The following is a 27,679-nucleotide window of genomic DNA, read 5'->3' as shown; positions in this document are numbered from 1 at the left end:
ATAATTATTTGAATGATTGCAGGGATGTATTTTTGCAGCATCCAAAAGTAACCTGGTTTCAGCCCATACAGCAAGTTAGCTCCCAACACAGGTTGAACTGAAGTCACGTGGAACCTCATGTCTTTCATGATGTTTCTGGTGTTGCAGCAGGTATCTGGAGGGTGGGGAGCTGTTCATTCCTCCTAGTTGGAAGCACCTGGGCCCATTTTTGGTTCATCGTTGTGTGTTTTTTTTTTTTTTGTTAAATACATTCATTAATTGGCTTTCAACCTGCGTCTCCCACTCTTTTGTCACAGCTTCAGTGCCACATTTTGACAAATGTTTTCTCCCCAGTGTGTGTTCTTATGTGTCTTTTCCAGTTTCCCTTTACTGAGAATCTTTTACCACAAACTGAGCAGGGAAATGGTTTCTCTCCAGTGTGCGTTCTCATGTGCTTTTCTAGATTTCCCTTTTCTGACCATCTTTTGCCACAAACTGAGCAGGTTAATGGTTTCTCCACAGTGTGCGTTCTCATGTGCCTTGTTATTTGTCCCTTTTGTGAGAATCTTTTGCCACAAACAGGGCAGGTGACTGGTTTCTCCCCAGTGTGCATGCTCATGTGTGTTTTCAGATGTCCCTTAACTGAGAATGTTTTGCCACAAATGGAGCAGGGGAATGGTTTCTCCCCAGTGTGTGTTCTCATGTGGTTTTTCAGATATCTCTTTTCTGAGAATCTTGTGCCACAAACTGACCAGGGGAATGGTTTCTCTCTCGTATGTGTTCTCATGTGTCTTTTCAGATATCTCTTTTCTGAGAATCTTGTGTCACAAACTGAGCAGGGGAATGGTTTCTCTCCAGTGTGTATTCTCATGTGTGTGGTCAAATATCCCTTTGAGAATCTCCTGCCACAAACGGAGCATGGGAACATGTTCTCCCCAGTGTGTTTTCTCATGTGTTCATCCAAACTCCCTCTGTTTCTAAAACTTGTACTACATGTGGAGCACTGAAACGGATGCTCATCCTCACTGACTTCTGTTTGAGATTCAGAAGGACATAACATCACATTCTTGATGATCTCTGATTCTCTTTCAGTCTTTACTTTTTGCTCTTTTGAGCTGCAATGAGTCACTTCCTGTCCTGGCCTCGATTTCTGAAGCAAATTCTGTCTTGAGCAAAAGAGTTCCTTGTGCTCTCAAAGAGCTGCAATAGTGACATCAGTTCAAGCCGGCAAAACGACTCCTGCTCTGGTCCTGCTAAGTGTTGTGATGCTCTGTGTTTAGCTGACAAGCTAGCAGCTCAAGACTCATTGATCTGGACTGAAACTGCATTTAAATGAAAAAATAAGGCTTCATTTGTGTCTGCATGAGTTTTGCCTTTGTATTTTGTTCTCTAAAGCGACTGTAACATTGGTTAATTCTGACGTGACTCATTTGGATATCATGTGACTTGCTGCAGGAGAGAGAGACTGCTGAAATGTGTGTGTGTGTGTGTGTGTGTGTGTGTGTGTGTGTGTGTGTGTGTGTGTGTGTGTGTGCTGACTGTGTTTTAATGTTGAAGTGTTAATTATAATGTTGTATGCATTTCTTTGGAGGCTTTATATTAAATCAGGAGTGTAACAGGGAAGAAGCCAATAGTTTTAGGTTGCTTTTAATTTATCTGTTTATTTTCTTGTGAAGGAAAGCTTTTTTGTAGATTACATTCATGAACCAATTAACATCATTAATATATTTTGTTTTTCTGTAATTGTTAATTTCAAGTTAGCTGCCAAAACATCCATTTTGATGTACACATTTACTTTATTTACATTATTATTATGTTAATTTTTGAAAGTTTTTTTAAAGACACACACATAAGAAAACAAACTAGTACAGCTGTGGTCCTGGAGACAGAGACACTGCTGAAGTGTGTGCACAAAATTACTACTTTAAGAGTTGACAAAATTATCTAAAGTAGCTGAAAAATGTGAGTGATCCAGTATCAGCTTCCTCTCATCTCTCTGTCACTCAGCTGTGTGTGTGTGTGTGTGTGTGTGTGTGTGTGTGTGTGTGTGTGTGTGTGTGTGTGTATCTTCTTAGGCTGCACAGCGCGCACACACACACACACACACACACACACACCCCTCCCAGCTCCACTACCCTCCGTCAACTTCCAATCACTGTTTGGATGCAAACGACCCAAGATGGAGCCTGTCAGGTTTCAGCACCAACACTGACTTCTGCTGCGTTCAGTTGCACTCAGAATATGAAGATTCTCTTTCTCTCTCTCCCTTAAGAAAATAACAGATTCCCCACAAACTGAGTATGAACAAGAGTTACTACAGTAACTGAAAAATCCACTGGAAAAGGCACCAATGAGATGAGAGGTTACACCTCTTCTCACTCTTTCCCTCCTGAGTCCGTGCCCTGTCACTGATGCGTCTTCAGCATCTTGGGAGAGTTCCTTCTCTACTTTGTCACGGCTCCTAACCCCCTACAATCGCACCATGTTCCATAAAAGAAAGAGGAACAGGTGATGTTGGTCCATGAGAAGTCCATCACAAATGACTTGGATATGGAGGATTTGATAGAGTTCTGCAAAGGGAAACAGGAGACTGTTGTTGTAGAATGGATTGATGAGAAAGGAGAGTGGAGCTGTTCAGGTGCTTGCAAAACAAACAAGCTTAAAATGAGACGAAAAGACAGAAAAAGAGATTTAATACAATGCCCACCCTTTTTAGTTTTGTTGATATTGGCTTTATTGAGAGGTCTTATTTTATTACTTTATTTTGCAAATTAATCTATGAATTAGACCATCCAATGAAGATAAATTTTATGTTGTTGGTTGTCAAGATCTGGATGGATGTTTTATTTTATTCTTTATTTTATTTATTTTCTATTTATCAGTTTTGTTTTTCAAGACTTGGTGAAGGAATTTTTCTCGAATAACTTGGCCTACCCTTTTTGTTTTGTTGATATTGGCAATAGTGACAAGTGTTATTGTTGGGTTTGAATATGTTTGATACAGGCCATCCAGTGAAGGTAGATGTCAAGATTTAGTTGGTGTCATCTGAGGAAGAATTTTTTTTTTTAGTTTTCTTTTTCCTGTGTCCAAGGATATCACAAACCCCATAGAATCCATGCCTCTCGTCATTTTTGTTGTTGTTGTTTTCTATGCGTGACTCCCCCACTGCCAGAGCTCTTTTCATCTGGGTTCACGTACCTCCAGTGTCTGCAGCTCCGTTTACGTCACTGTGATTAGTCCTGATATCTAGCAGTGCTAGAATGTCCAGTTTTTTCGCAGATGTCGCATGCGACCTCACAGTCCACTGTCTTTGAGCTGTTCACACCTCATTACTTTTGTCGCGGCGGAGGTTAGTGCCTCACCTTGATTTGGGGGAGGAAAGTCGCCGACGCCTAAAATCTTGTGAACTGGGCTTTAACCTTCATGTGGGACAAGTGGGACCAAGTTGGACCGGTCTTAGGGTAAAGGTCTGATAAAGAGCAATCCAGTTACATGACAAAATCAGTTATCCAGAGAACCACCTAACACCCCCACCCCTCCACCCCACCACACTCTTTCCAACCTCCATCACCACCATGTGCCCCCTTCCCATTTCTGTCTGCCCCCTTACATATGCCTGTCTAGAACCGGCCCTGCTGCAGCTCCACTTCCTGGGCTGAATTCGGGGCCCAGCAGGTCCCTGGCGGGGACTCACCTGCTCTGTAGAGCCTGACTCGGGGCTTCAGCACGGCATCGAGCAGCAACCTCCGCCGGCGGTTCTCCCGCTCGTACTCCACCACGGTTTCCTCCAGCAGAGCCACGATCTGCTCCGCGGCCGCAGCCAGCCGCTTGGTGAGCAGCGCTCTCAGCACCGGGACTCCAGCCGCTGAGTCTCCTTCTCCCAGCTGCAGCAGGAAGTCTTCAGCGGCGGCGAGGATCCGCTCCTGGACAGACACCCGCAGAAGCTGCGTGGCGCACATGTTGCGGCTCTACTGGCGCCACTCAGCCTTCAGGAAACACAGACCGAGATCGGGGGTTCACGGACTTCTCCTTCTTTCCTTTTTTGAAAATGTCCCGCTTTCTTATGTTTCTTCATCTTCCTCTCCTTCTTCTTCTTCTTCGGTTGGCATCCAGCTTATTTGCCCATTCCCGCCACCTTCTGTTCCAGAGTGTGGACCAAACAGTCACTTCCAGTCTTCTTCCGATCCTAACCAGATCTACTACAATATTCGACCATCATGTCTATCATTAAACTCCTCATCCCTCACCTGTGTCCCCTACTGCCACCTCAGATATCCCTGCTCCACCTGCTCCTCTTCCTGACATCCCTCACACAAGCCTGTCTGGTGCTTCCCTATCAGTTTCAGTGGTTTATTTCCTGCTCTGACAAGTCAAGACTAAGGAGGTGATTGTGGACATGAGGAAGGAGAGGAGACCTCAGCAGCCACTGTTCATCCAGGAGCTTGAAGTGGAGAGGGTGTGCAGCTTCAAATACCTGGGTGTCCACATCAGCCAGGACCTCACCTGGACACTTAACTCCACACAGCTGGTGAAGAAGGCACAACAGTGGCTGTACTTCCTTTGGAGGCTGAGGAAATTTGACATGTCGCCTAAGATCCTCAGCAACTTCTACAGCTGCATCACTGAGAGCATCTGAGCAGCTGCATCACAGCGTGGTACGGCAGTGCTGCTGCTATGGACCGCAAACGCCTGCAGAGAGTGGTGGAGACTGCTGAGGAGACCACCAGGACTCCACTGCCCCCCCTGCAGAGCATCGACCACCACAGTCCACAGCAGAGCTGCCTCCATCTTGAAGGACCCCACCCACCCCAACACGTCTGTTCACACTTCTACCCTCAGGCCGGAGGGACAGAAGTGAGAAATGCAGAACCACAAGACGAAAGAAGTCTTTCTTTCCCTCTGCAATCAGACTCCTAAACTCCTAACAAAACTACCTCAGGACCCTACTTGAACTCTGCCTACACGTGAACAATTTTTGTTTTTGCAATACTCAAATATTTGGCACAGTACTGTTTAATTGCACTGTTTCCTCACTTCTCTACTGTCATTGTTTATTGGAAATTTATCCAAAAAAAAGTAATTTATTTTTATATTCCTAGCATAAGGAATATACGTTTCTATACTGTACATATGACAACAAACACTTTGAATCTTTAATCTTTGAATCTTGAGTTTTGTGTTTGATCTTAGAATTCTTTCTTTGATCTCACTTTGATTCCTCAATGATTTCTTTGTGGACACAAATTGTCTTTGATCTCTCAATGAGACAAAGACATAGAAGCTCAAACCTCAGCCTCCAGGAGGCCATGATCCTATAGTGGGCAGTAGTCTGTGTTGTGGCTGCAGCAACCCTGGTTTAAATCCGGGTCACGGCAGCAACATGAATACTGACTAGTATTTGTTGTTAAACTGGACAGTTTGTCTGTTGAAGCTCTCTCAGACATTCCTTTATTCATCCTCCCTTCAGGCTCAGCAGCATCATAGTGAATGTGTCTGACTAGGATCAGAACCCTCAACCTGTAGGGCTGTGGTGCAATGAGAACACATCTGACAACGGATCAGAGGAGTGTCTCTTTGACTCCTGGAAAACTCCATTTAAAGCTGAGAGGAACTTGTTCTTCATCACCAAATTCCCTCCCTGCACGTTGTCTCTCGAAAAGCATTCAAATCAAAGTTGAACCTTTGACAAAAAGCTCCCAGTAGGTGATGCAGGCTCCACCTCGCTCTTGGTTCTGGAACCTCACCAGTTGAAGCTTTCTCACCACTTGGATCTCATGTTTCTGACATCTCTGAGCTTGTTTCCTATCCACCTGTCTCATATTGATGAGGTCATACAGCCTGATGATGTCTATGGTTCTCCTTTGAGTGGTTCCTTCTGGGAGAGTTCTCTCTCTGTAACTTGTGTGTGTGTTTGGTCGTATCCTGTTTCTCCTTGACAGCACTTTAGTGTTTTTACCACTGGTGTCTCATCTGTGATACACCTTTTATTTTACTGTTTTGTCAAAGATGAAGGTGTGTTTGTTGTCATTCATTAATCATGTGATTGCTCATGTGACTGTGAGTCTGATGAATTGCTTGTGTGCAGCAAACGTCTCTCACTCTGATCACTTCATGCTATTGAAGCTACTCAGATGTAGCCTGACTAGCTCAGTTGGTAGAGCATGAGACTCTTAATCTCAGGGTCGTGGGTTCAAGCCCCACGTTGGGCGTTCACTTAAACATCACTGCTTGTCCTCTCACTTTCTGCAGCTGTGATTGTGAATTGTAAGAAGAATCAATGAATAAACAACATGAACACAGGCTGTGACTGCAGCTGCACCTGACTCAGAATGAAAAACCACTATGTACTCAATTGTATCCACTGTCCGTACTGACTCTGGAGAAATTTCTTTGTGTGTATTGATGGACACGAGCCAAGCAGAAAGTTCCCATAATGCCATAAGGCAGTGTTTGGTCAGTGTGGAGCAGGCGTCAGTCTGACAACAATGTCATATTAGTTTGTTATCACTTGACCAGACCCAAAAGTAGGCTCCAGGTATCAGTTTCTTCTCAATGCTAATGTCTGCTAGCTTCGTCTGCTACTTTGATGGCTCTGACGACAAAAAGGTCCAGACCCCTGGATATGGTGGTTCCTACCTAAACGTAGATTCTGTCAGCTCATCTTTAGAAATCAACTCACCATGAACACAAGTAGATTTCAATGGACTGCAAATGTGTCTCATTTAATGGTAAACATGTCAAATATAAATTCCATCACCAGAGGAGGTCTGCTGCTGGAATTAAGCTCCAGATATTCACAAGATATTCTAGATCTTAAAATAAAGCATTTTTACATTTGATTTATTTTTCATTAGCCTGCTTAATGTGGTGTGATTTTATGCATCTTATATTAAATAGAGCTTCTTCAATGATAGTCCCTGAGGATGTTGGATGATATAAAAAGATGATATAAAAAGAGTGTCATGACTTGATAAACTGGTGATGACGGCGTATCTTTAGAATGTTTTATCCAGTTGTTACTCGGGGCTCCACTCGTTGCATTTTTGTCTCGTCCAATGAGAAACGATCAGTCTCAGGTTTAAGCTCATCAATGAGTCCTTGTTGATCAGTGGCTTGCATGCATGAATGAGTTGGAACACTTCTTGGAAATTAAATTAAAATAAATTAAATTAAATTAAAGAGGATTTAATACAATTAAGAAAACACTTAAGACAGAGTGATAATTCCAGCAGCGTAATTAAGGCACTTATTGAGTAGCAGGGATGAATTAGCCTCCATTTATCTGAGCTTCAAGTAGACGGCAAAGAGGCAGGTGGAAAGGTGTGTAGGATGAACGATAGTGACCTCCAAACAAATGAAGAGGACTGAGTGGAGGCTGACCAGCTCTACGGAGTCAGGCAGAGTTTGGCAGTGAGACAGGAGTCCAGGCCTGAATAGGTGAAAACCAATGTAACCGGCTGACGTTCTCAGCTGTATTCTCCCATCGATGTACGATGCCTCTCCAATGAACTGGAGGGAGGACGGCTTCCAAAGCCTCCACCTCGTCGACCGTGGCTCCCGCTGACATTCGCTCGATGAAGAAGGGAAGCGCGTTGATTCGCTACCCTCTGGTCTCAGGCTGCTGGCTGCCTCGACTAAGCTGCTCTTCTCCAACACAAAGGTGGCTTCTCTTTGCTGGTCAGGATAGAGATTCAAGGCTCACAGGAGGTCGAGAGTGTAGCGACCGTGAGCTGAGATTGATGATGAATTACAAAAATAGAAAATAAAAAAAAAAAAATTAGTGGAATAGAAAAGGGGGAGAGCCGGACCAGCTGCTCTAGGAGCTCAAGCACAAAGGGCAGAAACAAGAAGCACTGAAGAGAGCGCCAGCAGTGGATGGTGTCACCACTGTTATAGTCAGGGGAGCACATAAGCGGTCCGCATGCGCGCATGCGTAAGGAACCTGGACAAATGCGCTCGGCTTCAAAGGCTTTTATACGCTTTTGCGTACGAAACACGAAAATAATTACTTAGCGGGGCCTGTCTCTTTGACATTTTGAGAAGTGCTTTTGCCCGCGGTCGGTAGCAGTCGGTACGCAAAAGCGTATAAAAGCCTTTGAAGCCGAGCGCATTTGTCCAGGTTCCTTAACCATTCGCGCATGCGGACTGCTTATGTGCACCCCTGGTTATAGTAAACTGGTCTGCCTCAGAGCAGTGACCTTTGACCTTTGTGGGGTTGTTTGCCAATCAGCACACTTTGCTGTCTTCAGTCCTTCTCAGATATCAACAAATGAAGCTGGTTGAACAGACAGCAATCATCATCACTCAGAGACATCACCTAGAGAGGAAGACTGCTCAGAGTTCTGACAATGACAGTGAAGAGGCAAGGAAAGATGGACAACCACAGACAGTGAAACATTCGGAACATCATGTTTATACACGTGTGTGTGTGTGTGTGTGTGTGTGTGTGTGTGTGTGTGTGTGTGTGTGTGTGTCAGAATCAGAATCAGAATCTTTTATTTTCGTTGAAGGGGGGGGGGGTTCCAGTTAAAATAGTTAGATAGAGCGCTCTTCCAGAGCCACCGTGCACCACAGAATGCAGATATAAAGAAAAGATCCAAAAGATAAAAGATAAAAGCAAGATAAAAGACACTGTTAGAACAGAAAGATCCATAAACCCACCAACAAGAGGTGTGTCTGGTACAGATGTGGAATTATTGGCTCACACAATGTTGAGGCAACTGGGAAGAAGACAAACAAAAAAGGCTTGTGTGATTCAGACATTCATCAAAAATGGTCCTGTAGAACTGTTCAATGTGTCATGACTTCTATCCATTTTCTTCTGCTTATCCTGTTCAGGGTCATGGAGGGGGTGGAGCCTATCCAAGCAGCTTTTGGGCGACAGGCCGTGTTCACCCTGGACAGGTCACCAGTCCATGACAGGGTTAACACATCCACAGAATAACATTCAAAGCCAGACTCAGGAGGATCTCTCCACCCTACAGACTGTAAAGGAATCATCAAAGATGGCAGTTGGAGTTCTGTGGATCTGTGCTGGATTCCTCATCCTCACGGACCAGAAGTCTGTCTGAAATACTACACTGATTGATGATCTTTTCATGAATCTGTAAATGCTTCTAAAATTAAGAGTAAAAAAAATGCTATCTTCTTCATGTCTCAAGCCAAATCAAATCAAGAGTTCTTTTATGATAATTTTTTTTAACCGGACGTCTGCTTTGACTGGTTGATTGTTGAAAGAGAGCAGGACAGGACAGACAGCAGAAGACAAATATAGAGAAGAAAAGACAAAAGACAGAGAGAAAGGAGGGAGAGAATGACAAAAAGATGGGGAACAAGATGAGGGTGCAAGACAAGCAGAGAGAAAGACAAAGGGACAGGGGGATGGAAGACAGACACACAACAAACAGAGGTCAGGGAAGATTGGTGTGGATCTAAAGGTCCCTGGTTGGATCCCAGGACATTGTTTTGGCTCATTTGAACATTTTCAAACCCTCGTTGCTCAGATTTTACATGAATTTGATCATGACTTTTGGACAAATGTTTTGTTTATTAATTAAATAATCACTTCAGTTATGAATTTAGTGAGTCACCCAGACTTGGTCAATAACAAAAGTTAGTCTGGTTATTATTCAGTTTCCAGTCAGTAGGGACACACACACACGCACACACACACACACACACACACACACACACACACACACACACACAGCCTGTCTTTGGTATAAAATGGTCTGTCACGTTCACGTTGGAAGCAAAGGAATGCTGAAAAAGAGAAAATAGGACCTCACACAAATGGGCTTGTGACACAATTTTAAAGAATTGTGTAAATGTGAATCTTTTACAAATGTGTGTGTGAATGTGGTTGTTGTGGCCGAGTGGTGAAGGCGATGGACTAGAAATCCATTGGGGTCTCCCTGCTCAGGTTGGAGTCCTGCCAACAACGTTAAAGTGTTGATGTTCTGGAGGAGACAACATCTGATCTTTGTTAGATCCACGAGTCAAAGGTTTTCTTTAAAGTGCTGCAGCAGCTGAGGATGAGGGAGAGACAGAATTTCAAACCATCTTCGTGAGGACATTTTGAAAAACGATGACATTTTGCCACAGTTATTATTGACTTGGAACACTGCAAAAATATCCCCTCTCCAAAAACCCTCCTCTTCAACTTTGTACCCAAGTTGTCTCCTCATCAGGCACCACATTGTCCAGGATGTTCAGTCAAAAAGTCATTAATGATTATAAAAATGTCCATCAAACACAAAATAAGGCTTCAAATAGGTAAAATCACCATCTGTAGACTGAACCAATATGCTGATGTGATCCTTTGATTAGTTTAGGATCAGTCAGAGATCAAAGACTGAAGCAGGAGATCAATGCTCAGAACCCAGAGATCAAAGACAGAATTCAGACATCAGAGACAGAATTCAGACATCAAACACATACCTGATGGAGGCTCCACCCCCCCCCCAGACAGTTTCCATGTAAGTCGTAAGTTTTATTTTTAAAGCGCCAAATCACAACAAGTGTTATCTTCTTTTTATTCTTTTTATTAAAGATTGAAGCTCCATACAAGACAGAGTTTGTAGACAAGAACATCACAGCCTGGGAAGCTTTCACTTCTTTTGATGGACAGCTTTGATTTCAGGTTCTACCTCTGTAAAATTGAAAGTAAAGTAAATGAAGCACCTGTGAAGGTAAAACTGATGATGTCATGACTTGTTCAGTCCTCCAACGTTAAAGTCCAACAAGCTTTTGATTGTCTCTGATTCTCTGTGGCAAAATCCAACAAGAGGAAAAGAAAATCTTGAGGTTGTCTCAATTTTTTTTTTTAAAGAAACTCTGCATAGGACAGTGATAGGATGCTTGTTTCCTTGGATGAAAAAGTCTGGTGCTCTCATCTTCTTAAACATTTACTTGTTCAATCAGGACAAGATAATCTGAGCTTGGATGTCATTTTGTAGTAAAAGGTGAATTAAACTTGTAAACATCAGCTGGTGTTCACTCTGATGATGTATCGATGGTCTGTATTCTGCCCTCTGTAGCACGATGCTGCTGGGAAGAAGCCTGATTATGTCAGAGTTGTGTTCAGTGGCTCCTGCTGGGTCCATTTCTGAAAAATAGGCTCCAAAGAGTTCAGCTGTTTAAAAGCTCAGGGTTGCTGTCAGCAGACGAGGTGGCCGAGTGGTTGAGGCGATGGACTGCTAATCCATTGTGCTCTGCACGCGTGGGTTTGAATCCCATCCTCGTCGTGAGCGACTCTGGTTTCTACTCCTACATTATGGAATTACTGTGAGGCTTTTAACTGACACAGATACCAGTTGAGTCAACTTCCCTTTCACAACCTGACCAAAACAACTCTGACACCCAGAGCTCACATGTGTCAATCACCTCTGTAGAAGGTCCCGCCCCCACAGAGCTATAAATCCTCCCATCAGTGAAGAAAACTGAAGACGCCTCTTGGATGAGAGCTGAAGCATCTTCAAGAAACCTGAAAAAGTCCACTTGGTAAATTTAAATAATTCTACAATTTCTTTAAGCTTTTGTCCAAAGCCACGTGCATGTATCACATGTATATAATATATATGTGATACTCTTTCATCTACTCATGAACCAAAAATGCAGTCTAATACCAGTAAATTTGTGCAGAAAAATGTCATTTGTGCTCCTTTTTTTATTTATTTGTTTATTTAGTATTTTTTAATGTATTTTCTTTCAATTCACATTTTGTCCATTAATTTCATAATCACTCTTCACAGTCGCCATCTCATCACATGACTAAAGTTTGGGTTCTGTATTGGTGGTAAAATATCCTTCCATGCCCCTCACTAGTTTGCACACAGAAAAGCATATTTTACTGGTTTCAAATCTCTTAGTGTGTTCTCTCTCTTAAACCAGCTGTGGCAGCTTTCATTGTGTGATTGATTTTAAAGTCAGAACATCATCGTCCAGCCTCCAACCAGAGGTCCATCAGTTATCATGGGAGCCACATGTGGAGTCTGGAGTCTTTTCTAGAATGTGACGGCAATGACAGTCCTGCCAAGTGACATCACTGACATGAATGGATGACTTCAGTCACATGACTGAAGTGCTGTGGTTCTTCTGATGAAGGGCGACGTGATGTTTGCTGTCTCAGGCTCCACCAAATGTCCTCTTCAGGACGCCACAATGTGGCCTCTTCAGTGCTCCATCTTCCCTGCATCAGAGACACAAGGGTTTCTCCTGGTGCCGACCCTATCATCCTTCTACCGAATGGTGAGGCGATGGATCCTCAGAGGACGCTTGGATCCTTCTTCTCATCAGTGCCACAGTTTTTCATGGAGGGAACAACAGGAGCTTTTTAGTCATGTTTTGCTTGGTGTTTCCTGCACAGAGCATCAGGATCTGTGACGCCATCTTGTGATAGTGGATTCATTCATCTGCTATTTCAACACATTCAAGTTCATTATCCCTACATGTCAAAACACATTTGGTGTGGAGTTTTACTTTCTGGCCTCAATCATAATGTGTGCATTTATTCTTCATGAACATTTCTCAGCTTTGTAAGTTTGTGATTTTTTGTCTTCCTCTGTTTTCTATTCCATTGTTGTTGATGATTCTATTGCAGGTTTGAGTTCCCTGTTGACTGAAGCAGAAACAGGAACAAAAAGCTGGAGGTGGTCAGAGCTCCAAGTTGGGACGCTGATATTAAAGTAGGAGATGAACACATCCAGGTTAGCCATCACTCTCAGAACCTGCTACTTTACCTCTTCAGAATGTAGCAGCATAGCATAGCTTCATCTCACCGGTTAGTGGCCCACTTTGATGTCTGGGATATGAGGTTAAAGGTTCTTTACAGCTCTGAATGAAGGGTTTATAAAGTGTTTACAATGCCATAAATAACACAAGCATTCAGTAATTCTTGATAAAAGGAGACTCACCATCAAGTTGGACCAATTGAAGAACAAACAGACTACTCCACTATCACATTTATCCTCACTGGTCCATACTTGGGGACCTCTGTACTAAATGGAGAGTTGAGGAAATGGGCTTGTTGTGGCCCTGCGGTCCACAGACCTCCTGTACAGTCACCAAGCGCTGGCAGACACAATCGTAATGGAACCAATTATTTTACAATGACAGTAACAAGTAAGAAATAAGGCATTACAGCTTTGAAGGAACTTGTCCAGCACTGGTTTGTGAGTGGGTGTTGTCCTATATTGGCAGGAAAAATTCCTTGAAATGTCATGCAAGTTTTTTCTTAAAAAGAAATGTGTAAAACATTCATTAACATCCAGGCCCAAAGACAAGAGAGGGCAACGCTCCAGGAGTCTTTGATCTCTGAATTCTGAGCATTGATCTCCTGCTTCAGTCTTTGATCTCTGACTGATCCGCCGAAACTAATCAAAGGATCACATCAGCATATTGGTCCAGTCTACAGATGGTGATTTTACCAAGTGCACTACAGCAGTCCTTGTTGCTGTCTGCTGTTGTGTCACAGCAAAGTAAGGAAACAGCCTGACGGTCCTCAGGAGGAAATTCAACAACCTCCAAAGATGGAGGTGAATCTAGACCTTCTCATGTTTACTTTCCTTGATGAACTTGACAAACACACCACATGTCACACACTCTACAGTTTCAATCTGTTGAGAACATGTAACGTGTGGCCCCAGTGACCCTGCATGAAATTTTTGTCCAATTCAAATTTTGATTCATGACCCAGAACCACTCAAAACCCCAGAAAAATAAAGGTTTGGGTGCATTAAAGACATAAATAATAACATCATCATGTTTCAAGGGGGCTGCAGGGTGGTGCAGTGGTTAGCACTGTGGCCTCACACCAAGAAAGTTGTGGGTTCGAGTACCGGCTCGGGCGCAGTATCTTCTTGTGTAGTGTCTGCAAGTTCTCCCTGTGCCTGCGTGGGTTCTCTCTGGTACTCTGGCTTCCTCCCACAGTCTAAAGACATTCAATTTGGGGACAAGGCTGATTGGATTCTCTAAATTGACTGTAGGTATGAATGTGAGTGTGAATGGTTGTTTGTCCCTGTATGTTGTCCCTGTGATGGACTGGTGACTGGTCCAGGGTGAACGCTGCCTTTTGCCCGTAGACACTGGGATAGGCTCCAGCCCCCCGAGACTCTGAACAGGAATAAGTGGAAGAAGATGAATGAATGTTTCAAGGTTTTCTTCCCTCAAATCTGAAGGTCAAGCTGCATTATTTGCAGTGCTCATTAGCAGGGGAATTAGCTCCAATGGTAGAGTGCTAGCTTAGCATGTGAGAGGTAGAGGGAACCATGGCCTCATTCTCCAGAATACTTCAGCTTGTTCTGTTGATCAGAGGAGCTGCTGTGTGATGAATGCTGATGTTTGTCCACTGCTGTGATAAAGTGTCACCCTGTTACTGATACTGACCATTTCAGCTAATTCCCCTGCTAATGAGCACAGCAGATAATGCAGCTTGACCTTCATGCATGGTTGGATGAGCGTCACCAGGTGAAGCTTCTCTGGTTGACCAACATGTGGAATCTCTTTCAATACTCCAGTGGTGGTTTAAGTGATGAAAATATGGATTAGTCACTGGAAGTGTGTGTGTGTGTGTGTGTGTGTGTGTTTAAAAAGGCAAAAAATTTTTTTTTCAGCAATAGAACTTTAATACAAACACAAAATGAAAAGCAGAACAAGCCAGAACCCAAAATATGGATTTACAGAGGAAGCGTGCTGGGCTCAGAACCCAGAGGTTGATGGATCAAAACCATCCTCTGCTAAAAGAAGGGAACAAAATAAACCTGATTGTTTTGAAATGTGAATCTGTTAAAGAGGGGTGGAAATGGTGAGGTAGTCAGTTGTCCCTTTTGTTTTATTACAGAGACCTCATTGTTACTTAAATAATTTTAATTCTTTACTTGAAGATTCACGCTTTTTCGCTCAAAATGTATAAAACTTCTTGCATGTTGGTGCCCCATCACACACAACAGGTGCACTTGTACTCTTTTCACCTCTGACCCACAAACATTCATAGTCTTCCAGTGAACGTCCAATTATCTTCTGAAATCAGTGATGAATCTTTACCTGCTGAGACTCATTGTCGATGACTGTGACTAGCATGTGCTAGCAGAATACAGCACTCCTTCTTCATTGTCTGTCTTTGTCTCTGACCAGCTCTCCTGCTCTCTTTCCTCCTACCAGTCAAAGCAGACATCTTCACCTACTGATCTTGGATCTGCTGCCTGTTCCTGCCTAGTAAAAGAAGGATCCAGCACCTGGTTCTACAGGCTGAATTAACTCCAGGATGTTGGCCAGCCGTGTCAGTTGAAACCTTATTTGTCCAAATAGAGAAAAAATATGTCTGATTGTTGATGAAAGGTGTCATCATGGCTTTGAAACTGTGGTTGGGGACAAACCAACATGAGCACATTCATGGAAGAATAGCAATAAAAACAGGAAGTGTTAGTTAGCAAGTACTCACCAGTCTTTCACTATCATACTTGATTCTAGTGGGAAAAAATGGCTGCAGCTGACTGTGCTGCCTGGTGGTGGATCACTTTTCACCATCCTCACAGGCCTTGATGGAACCAAAAAAGCGAGTTCCTGGAGAAGATCTTCCAGGGGGTCCAGGTTAAAGCGGTGCCCCAGCTGGCACCAGGCGCTGACCCAGGTCCTGCATGTGAGATACTGTCAGTTCTGTTCTGCCCTGCTCACAACCACAGGCTGGTGGTGAGGCCTGCAGCAACCAGGGCCCCAGTCACCAAGTGTATAAAGGCTTGTCATTGTGGCAGTGGGAGGAGTCAAAATGAAGACAGACCAATGTGAGCAGGACGTGACTGCAAAAGTAAGAAGAACTTGACCATGTTTCCTACAGTACCCAGGAGGCTTGGTAGTTGTTGAAGGAAGCTCCAAAAGCAAAGAGCAGACAGCAGGATATAAAAAGAAAAGATCCAGACACTAAAACTACAAGTAGAAACAAGATGAAATACTCAAAGCTTTGGAAAGATACTCCAAGGTTGTATATACATTATTATATACACTACTATTCTCACTGACTCCTAAAGAGGGAAAGGAAAAATTAGAATGTGGATCAGATCAGCTGATTTCAGTGTTAAGTCCATCCCTCCATCCACTTTCTATTCTTATCCTTTAAGGGTCACGGGGGGGGGGGGGGCATCTGTCTCATGCAACCTAAACTAAAACATTAGTCAGATCAAATTCAAATTAAAGCAAGAGTTTCCATATCAAAGTCAGAATTCCTGATGATGTCATCAGGGCTTTGACAGTACCTAGAATTCTGTCTTTGATCTCAGGAGGACATGAAAGAAACACAATTGAGGAAAGTATAAGAGAGCACATTCAGCTTCATTAGAAACACTTGAACTGTTGAACAGTAGAATTTGTTTGAAACAGTTTACATCACTGAGTGACAGGATTGAAGAGGGAAGATTTTCTACTTAACATTTAATTCTAACTTAAAACTGGGGATGAACATTCTCAGTAGTTCATACACTAATATACAGAGTAAGTCATGTCATTCCCTTTTGGAAGAAAAAACAAGAGAAAAAACATGTGAAGCTCCTCCCCCCAGCTCCAGATGGTACAGACAGATATGAGAGTGGCAAGGAAGCAAAGAAGTGTTGTGCTCCTCTCAAGTGCTCTTGTGTTGTTGTGTTCTTCTCAGCTCCATCATGAAGACGTGCTGGCAGTGGGCGCTGGTGGAAGTTTGCAGCTCTCACTGGAAAGTCCTGAGGCTCCTCCCATTCTGAAGCAGGCAGTTGCTCCTAGCCAGCCGACATTTTCCCTCTCTTGTGTAGGAGTGAAGAACAAAATCAAAATAAAGAATCATCACTCTTTCATTGGGGGACATTTTTTCTCATTCTAAAAATTCAACAGCTTCTATCATTTCTTTTACAGAATATGTCAGTGATATACTCGGATTTTCTGTTGTGCTGTCAAATTAACTTTTATCGATGCTTCACACTTCAGGTGTGAAAGTTTTTCAGTGGGAAAGACATGAGAATGAGGACGAGGCTGATTGATACTCTAAACTGACTCTAGGTGTGACTGTGAGTGTGAATGGTTGTCTGTCTTTATGTGTTGGCCCTGCAATGGACTGGCGACCCCTCCAGGGTGAACCCACTTCACGCTGAAAGCTGGGGAGACAGGTCCCCCCCACCCCACAACCCTTAACAGGATAAGTGGAAGAAAATGGATGGAGGAATGGATGAATGAATGGATGGATGGATGGATGGATGGATGAATGGATGGATGGATGGATGATGGATGGATGGATGGATGGATGAATGAATGGATGGATGGATGGTTGGATGGATGGATGGATGAATGAATGAATGGATGGATGGATGGATGGATGAATGAATGAATGAATGGATGGATGATGGATGGATGGATGGATGGATGGATGGATGGATGGATGGATGAATGAATGAATGGATGGATGGATGGATGGATGGATGGATGGGCTACAGTTCAGTCACTGTGTCTCTTGTTCCCACAGTGATTTGATGCATCCTACCAACACAGCAGGACTCACCAGGAGACAATGGATTGTCAGTCATTTTTCACTGACAGCGCTGGAGCCGGAGCCCACAAGGTCACAACTGGCATTGGTGGACTCCAGGATATGTTTGGACCTACAGAAATTCACAACCTGTTAATGACAACACTTTCATATATTTAGCCCTGCTCACAGATCTCTGATACAATTTTCAAGTCATACAACAGGTTCAATGTTGACCCTTCGACCACCGTTACACTGAAGCAGAGTTCAATGGCAGTGTTGCATATGTTGGGAGGAGCCTGTGGCTCTCGGTTCAGAGGATGATTTGAAGAATTTGTTGTTGCTGAACTGTTTATGCTTCAATTTCTGGACGTTCACTGGTGGAATGTTTGTGGGTCAGAGGTGAAAAGAGCACAACTGCACCTTTTTTGTGTGATGGGGCACCAACATGCAAGAAGTTGTCAAACATTTCCAGCAAAACAGCATGAAAATTCAAGTTAAGAATTAAAATTCTTGAATTCAGCATTTAACTACCAGGCCTCTGGAATAAAACACAAGGAACAACTGACTACCTCACCATTGACTTCACACTGATAACCAGGAGGTAACGTGGTAGTCAGAGCAGCGATGCTCAGGTCTGTGGACTGAACAATGTCCTCTCATTCACACACACACCACTCTTTCATTGGGGGTCCTTTCTCCTTGTTCTGATACAGAAATTCAACAGCTTCTATCATTTAGTTTACAATAAGTTTACGTACCGTAGTTTAAAACTTACGTCCAGTTGACCAGATTTTACTTCGCTTCGATTTTCCAAAGTTGCTCTCACCTTCTTTCAAACACCTGGAACGATTTCCTCCAAATCAAAAGAAACTGGTGAAAAAACAACAACAAAAAAACTCCTGGAGAATCAAACTCCACCCTCTGCTCCAACTGGACTTGGGACTTCAAATGACCTCCATTAAAAGCCTGCCTGCATCCCCATTCACTGACTGTTGTGCTGTGGGTCTCCTGGACAAACATGGCAGGGATCCTCTAGATCTCCAGCAGTTTAAAAAGAGCAGCTCTTTTAAAATGGGTTCTGGCTCCATTCAGGCTTAGAGAGCTGAGATTAAAATCACACATGAATAAAAGAGGGAACCCAAGAAAACAAGTCAGCGTGAAAGAGGAGCAGATTTTAAAACTCCTCATCATTTCCACCTCCAGGAGTGAAGCCTCCCGGGACCCAAGAGGCTCAAGCTGGCAGAGCTCTCACTCATTTCTCCACCACCTCGCTAACCTGAGCTGTAGCATCTGAGAACAAATCAGTGACCCCCTTCAGTCCAGAGCCGACTCCACAAACTCTGCGCCCCACTTTACCCACAGCCAGCCGGCCTCCTCAACACTGCATGACACACGACGACTAAATTGAAGACTGAGGAGTCTCATCAAGAGATCTGTCACATGCGTCTGCTGTGGAGGGTCAATCTGTCCGTCCACATTCAGATCATTGATGCAACGACTCTGCTATGATCAAACTACTCAGGATGAAACAGACCAATGTTGACATCAAGTAGCAACTCAGCAGCTGATCAACAGAGTCCTAAGCACCAGTAGAGCCTGTTCATCGTCCCTGGGGGATCTTAAAATTCTTTCTTTGATCTCACCTTGATTTCTCAATGATTTTTTTGTACACACAAATTAGGAGTTGATGGGAGTTGTTGCAGATACCAGTGTCCAAAGTCCAGCTTGAACCCAGTTTGTGCCACTTATTTGTCAAGCTAGCAGAGATTCTTTTCACTGCCAAGCTAAAGTGACTTCTGTCAACAAAGGTAAACACACAAAAGGATATTTCTACTGTCAGTTCAAGATTTTTATCAAACTCCTTTTTCATAGCTTCAACCTTCCTCTTGTGTTAGCTTTCTGTTCCCATCTCTGATGTTAACAGGTCGGTTTTGACCCACGTCTTCAATCAGCTGTCAAATAAACTAAAAACAATTTTCTATCATCCAAGTTGTTTCCCATCTCTTGGTTACCTTGTTAGGCTTCCTTATCCATGGAAATATTGATTTGAATATTTTGTTGTGGGCCTCTGGACCTTTTTTTAGTCAGTAAACCCTCGATTTCAGTTTAAAAAATTATCAAATGAACCTCAAGGAAATCATAGAAATAAACAAAAGGTTGTTGTGTTTCCTGACCATTACTGAGGGGTGTTAGAACACATCTCTGACATGGATTGGTTTTATTCATTGTTTCATTTTAATATTATTAACTATTGTAACATCCATGGTGTTATGGGTCAGTTTCCACCCTCATATATTTACTTCAAGAAAAAGACAAAAAAGTATTTTTTTCAGCAACAGAACTTTAATACAAACACAAAATGAAAAGCAGAACAAGCCAGAACCCAAAATATGGATTTGAAAGGTCAAACAAAAAACAACCAGTCAAGCAAATCAAACCAACAGAAACCAACTACTGGTTCAAAACCAGTAAAAAACAAAAACAGAGGAAAAGTCTCTTGGTGCAACAACATGCATGTGTGTGTGTGTGTGTGTGTGTGTGTGTGTGTGTGTGTGTGTGTGTGTGTGTGTTTGCAGTTGAACCACAATCCGTTTGTCCTGCTGTCCTGACTGCTTGGGCAGACCTGACTCCTCTTTCTTCTGGAATCTGGTGGCCTGAGTGGGTTGTGGCTGTGGCTGTTCTGGTTGGTGTTGAGGCAGGGCTGCTGAGGAGGATGCTGGCGTGGTTGCTCTCTGTGTTGCTGATGGCATGGATGGAGTGCTGGGTGAGCTCTGCAGCTGTCTGAGCAAGGCTGCAGCGTCTGGGTCTCGGGGCATCCGTTCCCTTCCCTCGATGTGTGGCTTGACCAGGGAATTTCCCAGCTCCTCCAGAAACATTCTCCACTTGCTTTTCTTGGTTCCACTCTTGGTGGATGTGGGTCCACAACACCAATGCATTCTACGCAGACACATCAAGGATGCTGCAAAACACAAGAATCCACCCTGAGACTTTCTCTTCAACCGTGTTGAGGTCTTCATGACTGTGATGATGCAGGTTGTCTTTCTTATTTTCGTCTTACAAATATTTATAAATAAATAAATATATAATAAATGTTATATTTAGAAAATCAGACAGCACAAAAACAGAAAATGGCGCCATATCATTTACATTTTCTGTCATACATCTGAATGTGTAGACTCTGTAGGGCTGGTGGTACAATGGACAACGCATCTGATTTCAGCTCAGAAGATTCCAGGTTCAACTCCTGACTTGGCTGAAAGTGAATGTGGAGCAACTTGTCCTGCCAATATTCCATCCTGATATCCTCATACCAGCTATGACCTTGGACAAGAACTTCTCAGGAGGAAACTTATCATGGTGGCACAGTGAAGAAAACTAGACCTGACCTGCCTGCTGAAATCTTGCAGGTGAAGGACAGAGCTCATGTTGTCAAAAAAATAAAGTGTCAGTTTTTGACACACACACACATACACACGCATCTAAACACACAGAGACTTTTCCTCTGTTTTTGTTTTTTACTGGTTTTGAACCAGTAGTTGGTTTCTGTTGGTTTGATTTGCTTGACTGGTTGTTGTTTGTTTGACCTTGCAAATCCATATTTTGGGTTCTCGCTTGTTCTGCTTTTCATTTTGTGTTTGTATTAAAGTTCTGTTGCTGAAAAAAAGACTTTTTTGTCTTTTTCTTGAAGTAAATATATGAGGGTGGAAACTGACCCATAACACCATGGATGTTACAATAGTTAATAATATTGAAATGAATAATAAATAAAACCAATCCATGTCAGAGATGTGTTCTAACACCCCTCAGTAATGGTCAGGAAACACAACAACCTTTTGTTTATTTCTATGATTTTCTTGAGGTTCATTTGATAATTTTTTAAACTGAAATCGAGGGTTTACTGACTAAAAAAGGTCCAGAGGCCCACAACAAAATATTCAAATCAATATTTCCATGATAAGGAAGCCTAAGAAGGTAACCAAGAGATGGGAAACAACTTGGATGATAGAAAATTGTTTTTAGTTTATTTGACAGCTGATTGAAGACGTGGGTCAAAACCGACCTGTTAACATAAGAGATGGGAACAGAAAGCTAACACAAGAGGAAGGTTGAAGCTATGAAAAAGGAGTTTGATAAAAATCTTGAACTGACAGTAGAAATATCCTTTTGTATGTTTACCTTTGTTGACAGAAGTCACTTTAGCTTGGCAGTGAAAAGAATCTCTGCTAGCTTGACAAATAAGTGGCACAAACTGGGTTCAAGCTGGACTTTGGACACTGGTATCTGCAACAACTCCCATCAACTCCTAATTTGTGTGTACAAAAAAATCATTGAGAAATCAAGGTGAGATCAAAGAAAGAATTTTAAGATCCCCCAGGGACGATGAACAGGCTCTACTGGTGCTTAGGACTCTGTTGATCAGCTGCTGAGTTGCTACTTGATGTCAACATTGGTCTGTTTCATCCTGAGTAGTTTGATCATAGCAGAGTCGCTGCATCACTGATCTGAATGTGGACGGACAGATTGACCCTCCACAGCAGACGCATGTGACAGATCTCTTGATGAGACTCCTCAGTCTTCAATTTAGTCGTCGTGTGTCATGCAGTGTTGAGGAGGCCGGCTGGCTGTGGGTAAAGTGGGGCGCAGAGTTTGTGGAGTCGGCTCTGGACTGAAGGGGGTCACTGATTTGTTCTCAGATGCTACAGCTCAGGTTAGTGAGGTGGTGGAGAAATGAGTGAGAACTCTGCCAGCTGGAGCCTCTTGGGTCCCGGGAGGCTTCACTCCTGGAGGTGGAAATGATGAGGAGTTTTAAAATCTGCTCCTCTTTCACGCTGACTTGTTTTCTTGGGTTCCCTCTTTTATTCATGTGTGATTTTAATCTCAGCTCTCTAAGCCTGAATGGAGCCAGAACCCATTTTAAAAGAGCTGCTCTTTTTAAACTGCTGGAGATCTAGAGGATCCCTGCCATGTTTGTCCAGGAGACCCACAGCACAACAGTCAGTGAATGGGGATGCAGGCAGGCTTTTAATGGAGGTCATTTGAAGTCCCAAGTCCAGTTGGAGCAGAGGGTGGAGTTTGATTCTCCAGGAGTTTTTTTGTTGTTGTTTTTTCACCAGTTTCTTTTGATTTGGAGGAAATCGTTCCAGGTGTTTGAAAGAAGGTGAGAGCAACTTTGGAAAATCGAAGCGAAGTAAAATCTGGTCAACTGGACGTAAGTTTTAAACTACGGTTCGTAAACTTACGTCCAGTTGACCAGATTTTACTTCGCTTCGATCTACGATGACCTGGATGAATGAGAACCTACACAGAAAACTTTGGAAAATGTTCAACTGGTGTTTTTAAATGTCTTTGCACCAACAAATGGTGGACAGGACAGCTTTTGAAACATTTTAATGCCACTGTTCAACACTGAATCTGCTGGTTTCCTGTTTTTAGGAGCTGATGGGAGCTGCACAGAGAAGCTCTTTTAGACAGGAACCATTCAGAGCTCCATCCTGCTTCTTCCAGCAGGATCCACAGATCCACCAACACACCAGCTGTTTGATGTGTGGAGGCTTTTTACCAGGATTCCTAGACAGCACAGCTGGACTCACTCAACAGCTAACTTGTTAGCACCGACTAGACAGGAGCGCTTCTATGGTTTTACTCAGTGGTTCAATATTTTTAAAAGATGTCCCATTCAGCCTGTGGGTTTTAGTGATCACTCTTCAGTCTCCTGTTCCGTTTTATTAAAATATTCATTTAAAAGCTCCTGAGAGAGAGAGAGAGAGAGAGAGAGAGGGGGAGAGAGAGAGAGGGAGAGAGGGAGAGAGAGAGAGAGGGAGGGAGAGAGGATCAAACTGATCTCAAACTTGACTTCAAAATTCTCTGATTATAATAATTTGTACTCCTTGATAGATTCATCACTACAGGGTCATAGAGGGTCCATTACTATTGCAGTATATTAAAGAATATAAGAACGAGGTTTCCATCCATGGAAATATAATATTTCATGTATTGCAGTATATTTTCAAAGATATAACACTTTAATGTGAGACTTTAATGTCTGTCTTTGGTTTCTAAACTCTGACTCTCCTGTTATTGGTGCTGACTGAATTCTACCACCTGACAGACTGGGAAGGCTCATATTTGTGATGGATCCATCAATACATGAAGATCTTATTTCAATGTTATAACATTAAAGCTCATCTTAGTAAAACAATGAAGTTACCTGAACTAAATTCTTGAAAAAAATGACTGTCACTGACTTAAATAAATCAAATCTACTTCAAAGTTCCTTCTGTTGTCTTAAGTCGGCCATTTTAAGTGTACTTGTAGTTCCAGAGCATTCCAAGTGGAGATGATATGAATCCATTTTGTTAGATGAACTCAGTTCCTCTGCTTTGATGTTGGTGGACTGAGTGGAGTTTGCCTGAACCTGCTTGAACCTGTTTGCTCCTGCTCAGTCCCTCACTCAAGCCTCACTCAGCCTCAGCAGCACCGCTCCACTGAGGACTGATTCAGGTTCCTCGCAACCAAATACAGAGGAGAGCTGAACCTTCTCTCTGTGAGGCCACAGTGCTGACCACTGCACCATTGTGTCCCCTGAAAATGCCACCACGTTGTTGGGATTTTCTGTAAAACCAAGCACACATGAACATAGCAGTTCCTTCACAGGGCTGGTGGCGCAATGGATAACGCGTCTGACTACGGATCAGAAGATTCTAGGTTCAACTCCTGGCCAGCTCGCTTTAAACTTTATACTGAGAAGATGAAGTGAGAACCACTGCTAAAAGTCCCTGAAATCCTCCAAGGTTTCCTCCTTGTCTGCTGTAAACATGAACACATGCATGGATCCTGCTACCTCTCACATGTTAAGCTGGCACTTGACAGTGACAGCAGGAGAACAAGAAATCCCAGAGTGTCATCAACATTTCCTGTAAACTAAATGACAGAAGCTGTTGAATTTCTGTGTCAGAACAAGGAGAAAGGAGCCCCAATGAAAGAGTGGTGTGTGTGTGAATGAGAGGACATTGTTCAGTCCACAGACCTGAGCATCGCTGCTCTGACTACCACGTTACCTCCTGGTTATCAGTGTGAAGTCAATGGTGAGGTAGTCAGTTGTTCCTTGTGTTTTATTCCAGAGGCCTGGTAGTTAAACGCTGAATTAAATAATTTTAATTCTTAACTTGAATTTTCATGCTGTTTTGCTGGAAATGTTTGACAACTTCTTGCATGTTGGTGCCCCATCACACAAAAAAGTGCAGTTGTACTCTTTTCACCTCTGACCCACAAACATTCCACCAGTGAACGTCCAGAAATTGAAGCATAAACAGTTCAGCAACAACGAATTCTTCAAATCATCCTCTGAACCGAGAGCCACAGGCTCCTCCCAACATATGCAACACTGCCATTGAACTCTGCTTCAGTGTAACGGTGGTCGAAGGGTCAACATTGAACCTGTTGTATGACTTGAAAATTGTATCAGAGATCTGTGAGCAGGGCTAAATATATGAAAGTGTTGTCATTAACAGGTTGTGCATTTCTGTAGGTCCAAACATATCCTGGAGTCCACCAATGCCAGTTGTGACCTTGTGGGCTCCGGCTCCAGCGCTGTCAGTGAAAAATGACTGACAATCCATTGTCTCCTGGTGAGTCCTGCTGTGTTGGTAGGATGCATCAAATCACTGTGGGAACAAGAGACACAGTGACTGAACTGTAGCCCATCCATCCATCCATCCATCCATCCATCCATCCATCCATCCATTCATCCATCCATCCATTCATTTTCTTCCACTTATCCTGTTAAGGGTTGTGGGGTGGGGGGACCTGTCTCCCCAGCTTTCAGCATGAAGTGGGTTCACCCTGGAGGGGTCGCCAGTCCATTGCAGGGCCAACACATAAAGACAGACAACCATTCACACTCACAGTCACACCTAGAGTCAGTTTAGAGTATCAATCAGCCTCGTCCTCATCCTCATGTCTTTCCCACTGAAAAACTTTCACACCTGAAGTGTGAAGCATCGATAAAAGTTAATTTGACAGCACAACAGAAAATCCGAGTATATCACTGACATATTCTGTAAAAGAAATGATAGAAGCTGTTGAATTTTTAGAATGAGAAAAAATTTCCCCCAATGAAAGAGTGATGATTCTTTATTTTGATTTTGTTCTTCACTCCTACACAAGAGAGGGAAAGTGTCGGCTGGCTAGGAGCAACTGCCTGCTTCAGAATGGGAGGAGCCTCAGGACTTTCCAGTGAGAGCTGCAAACTTCCACCAGCGCCCACTGCCAGCACGTCTTCATGATGGAGCTGAGAAGAACACAACAACACAAGAGCACTGGAGAGGAGCACAACACTTCTTTGCTTCCTTGTCACTCTCATATCTGTCTGTACCATCTGGAGCTGGGGGGAGGAGCTTCACATGTTTTTTCTCTTGTTTTTTTTTCCAAAAGGGAATGACATGACTTACTCTGTATATTAGTATATGAACTACTGAGAATGTTCATCCCCAGTTTTAAGTTAGAATTAAATGTTAAGTAGAAAAATCTTCCCTCTTCAATCCTGTCACTCAGTGTTGTAAACTGTTTCAAACAAATTCTACTGTTCAACAGTTCAAGTGTTTCTAATGAAGCTGAATGTGCTCTCTTATACTTTCCTCAATTGTGTTTCTTTCATGTCCTCCTGAGATCAAAGACAGAATTCTAGGTACTGTCAAAGCCCTGATGACATCATCAGGAATTCTGACTTTGATCTGGAAACTCTTGCTTTAATCTGAATTTGATCTGACTGAAGTTTTAGTTTAGGTTGCATGAGACAGATGCCCCCCCCCCCCCCCCCCCCGTGACCCTTAAAGGATAAGAATAGAAAGTGGATGGAGGGATGGACTTAACACTGAAATCAGCTGATCTGATCCACATTCTAATTTTTCCTTTCCCTCTTTAGGAGTCATGGAGAATAGTAGTGTATATAATAATGTATATAAAACCTTGGAGTATCTTTCCAAAGCTTTTAGTATTTCATCTTGTTTCTACTTGTAGTTTTATTGTCTGGATCTTTTCTTTTTATATCCTGCTGACTGCTCTTTGCTTTTGGAGCTTCCTTCAACAACTACCAAGCCTCCTGGGTACTGTAGGAAACATGGTCAAGTTCTTCTTACTTTTGCAGTCAAGTCCTGCTCACATTGGTCTGTCTTCATTTTGACTCCTCCCACTGCCACAATGACCAGCCTTTATACACTTGGTGACTGGGGCCCTGGTTGCTGCAGGCCTCAACACCAGCCTGTGGTTGTGAGCAGGGCAGAACAGAACTGACAGTATCTCACATGCAGGACCTGGGTCAGTGCCTGGTGCCAGCTGGGGCACCGCTTTAACCTGGACCCCCTGGAAGATCTTCTCCAGGAAGTCGCCTTTTTGGTTCCATCAAGGCCTGTGAGGATGGTGAAGAGTGATCCACCACCAGGCAGCACAGTCAGCAGCAGCCATTTTGTTCCACTAGACTCATGTATGATAGTGAAAGACTGGTGAGTACTTGCTAACTAACACTTCCTGTTTTTATTGCTATTCTTCCATGAATGTGCTCATGTTGGCTTGTCCCCAACCACAGTTTCAAAGCCATGATGACATCTTTCATTAACAATCAGATCAAATTTTTTCTCTATTTGGACAAATAAGGTTTCAACTGACACGGCTGGCCAACGTCCTGGAGTTAATTCAGCCTGTAGAACCAGGTGCTGGTTCCTTCTTTTACTAGGCAGGAACAGGCAGCAGATCCAAGATCAGTAGGCGAAGATGTCTGCTTTGACTGGTAGGAGGAAAGAGAGCAGGAGAGCTGGTCAGAGACAAAGACAGACAATGAAGAAGGAGTGCTGTATTCTGCTAGCACATGCTAGTCACAGTCATCGACAATGAGTCTCAGCAGGTAAAGATTCATCACTGATTTCAGAAGATAATTGGACGTTCACTGGAAGACTATGAATGTTTGTGGGTCAGAGGTGAAAAGAGTACAAGTGCACCTGTTGTGTGTGATGGGGCACCAACATGCAAGAAGTTTTATACATTTTGAGCGAAAAAGCGTGAATCTTCAAGTAAAGAATTCAAATTATTTAAGTAACAATGAGGTCTCTGTAATAAAACAAAAGGGACAATGACTACCTCACCATTTCCACCCCTCTTTAACAGATTCACATTTCAAAACAACCAAGTTTATTTTATTCCCTTCTTTTAGTAGAGGATGGT

The 27,679-nt window shown here is 43.1% G+C and overlaps 1 protein-coding gene and 2 non-coding genes across 3 annotated transcripts; 2 read left to right on the top strand and 1 right to left on the bottom strand.

Moving 5' to 3' along the window:
* Positions 1–298: 298 nt before the first annotated feature.
* LOC147266269 (uncharacterized) lies at positions 299–931 on the bottom strand. The gene has a single exon (XM_086202351.1). The coding sequence runs from the start codon at positions 929–931 to the stop codon at positions 299–301; it is 633 nt and encodes a 210-aa protein (XP_086058477.1).
* Positions 932–6,115: 5,184 nt separating this feature from the next.
* Positions 6,116–6,188, top strand: trnak-cuu (transfer RNA lysine (anticodon CUU)). Its single transcript has one exon. It is a non-coding gene; the product is annotated as a tRNA-Lys (tRNA).
* Positions 6,189–24,117: 17,929 nt separating this feature from the next.
* Positions 24,118–24,190, top strand: trnar-acg (transfer RNA arginine (anticodon ACG)). Its single transcript has one exon. It is a non-coding gene; the product is annotated as a tRNA-Arg (tRNA).
* The last annotated feature ends 3,489 nt before the right edge of the window (positions 24,191–27,679 follow it).

The sequence above is a fragment of the Aulostomus chinensis genome, chromosome 4, assembly GCF_037954235.1.
Source record: "Aulostomus chinensis isolate RoL2024-O1b breed Wild chromosome 4, RoL_Achi_v1.0, whole genome shotgun sequence".
Taxonomy (NCBI): Eukaryota; Metazoa; Chordata; class Actinopteri; order Syngnathiformes; family Aulostomidae; genus Aulostomus; species Aulostomus chinensis.
This window is presented reverse-complemented; position numbering and strand designations above follow the sequence as displayed.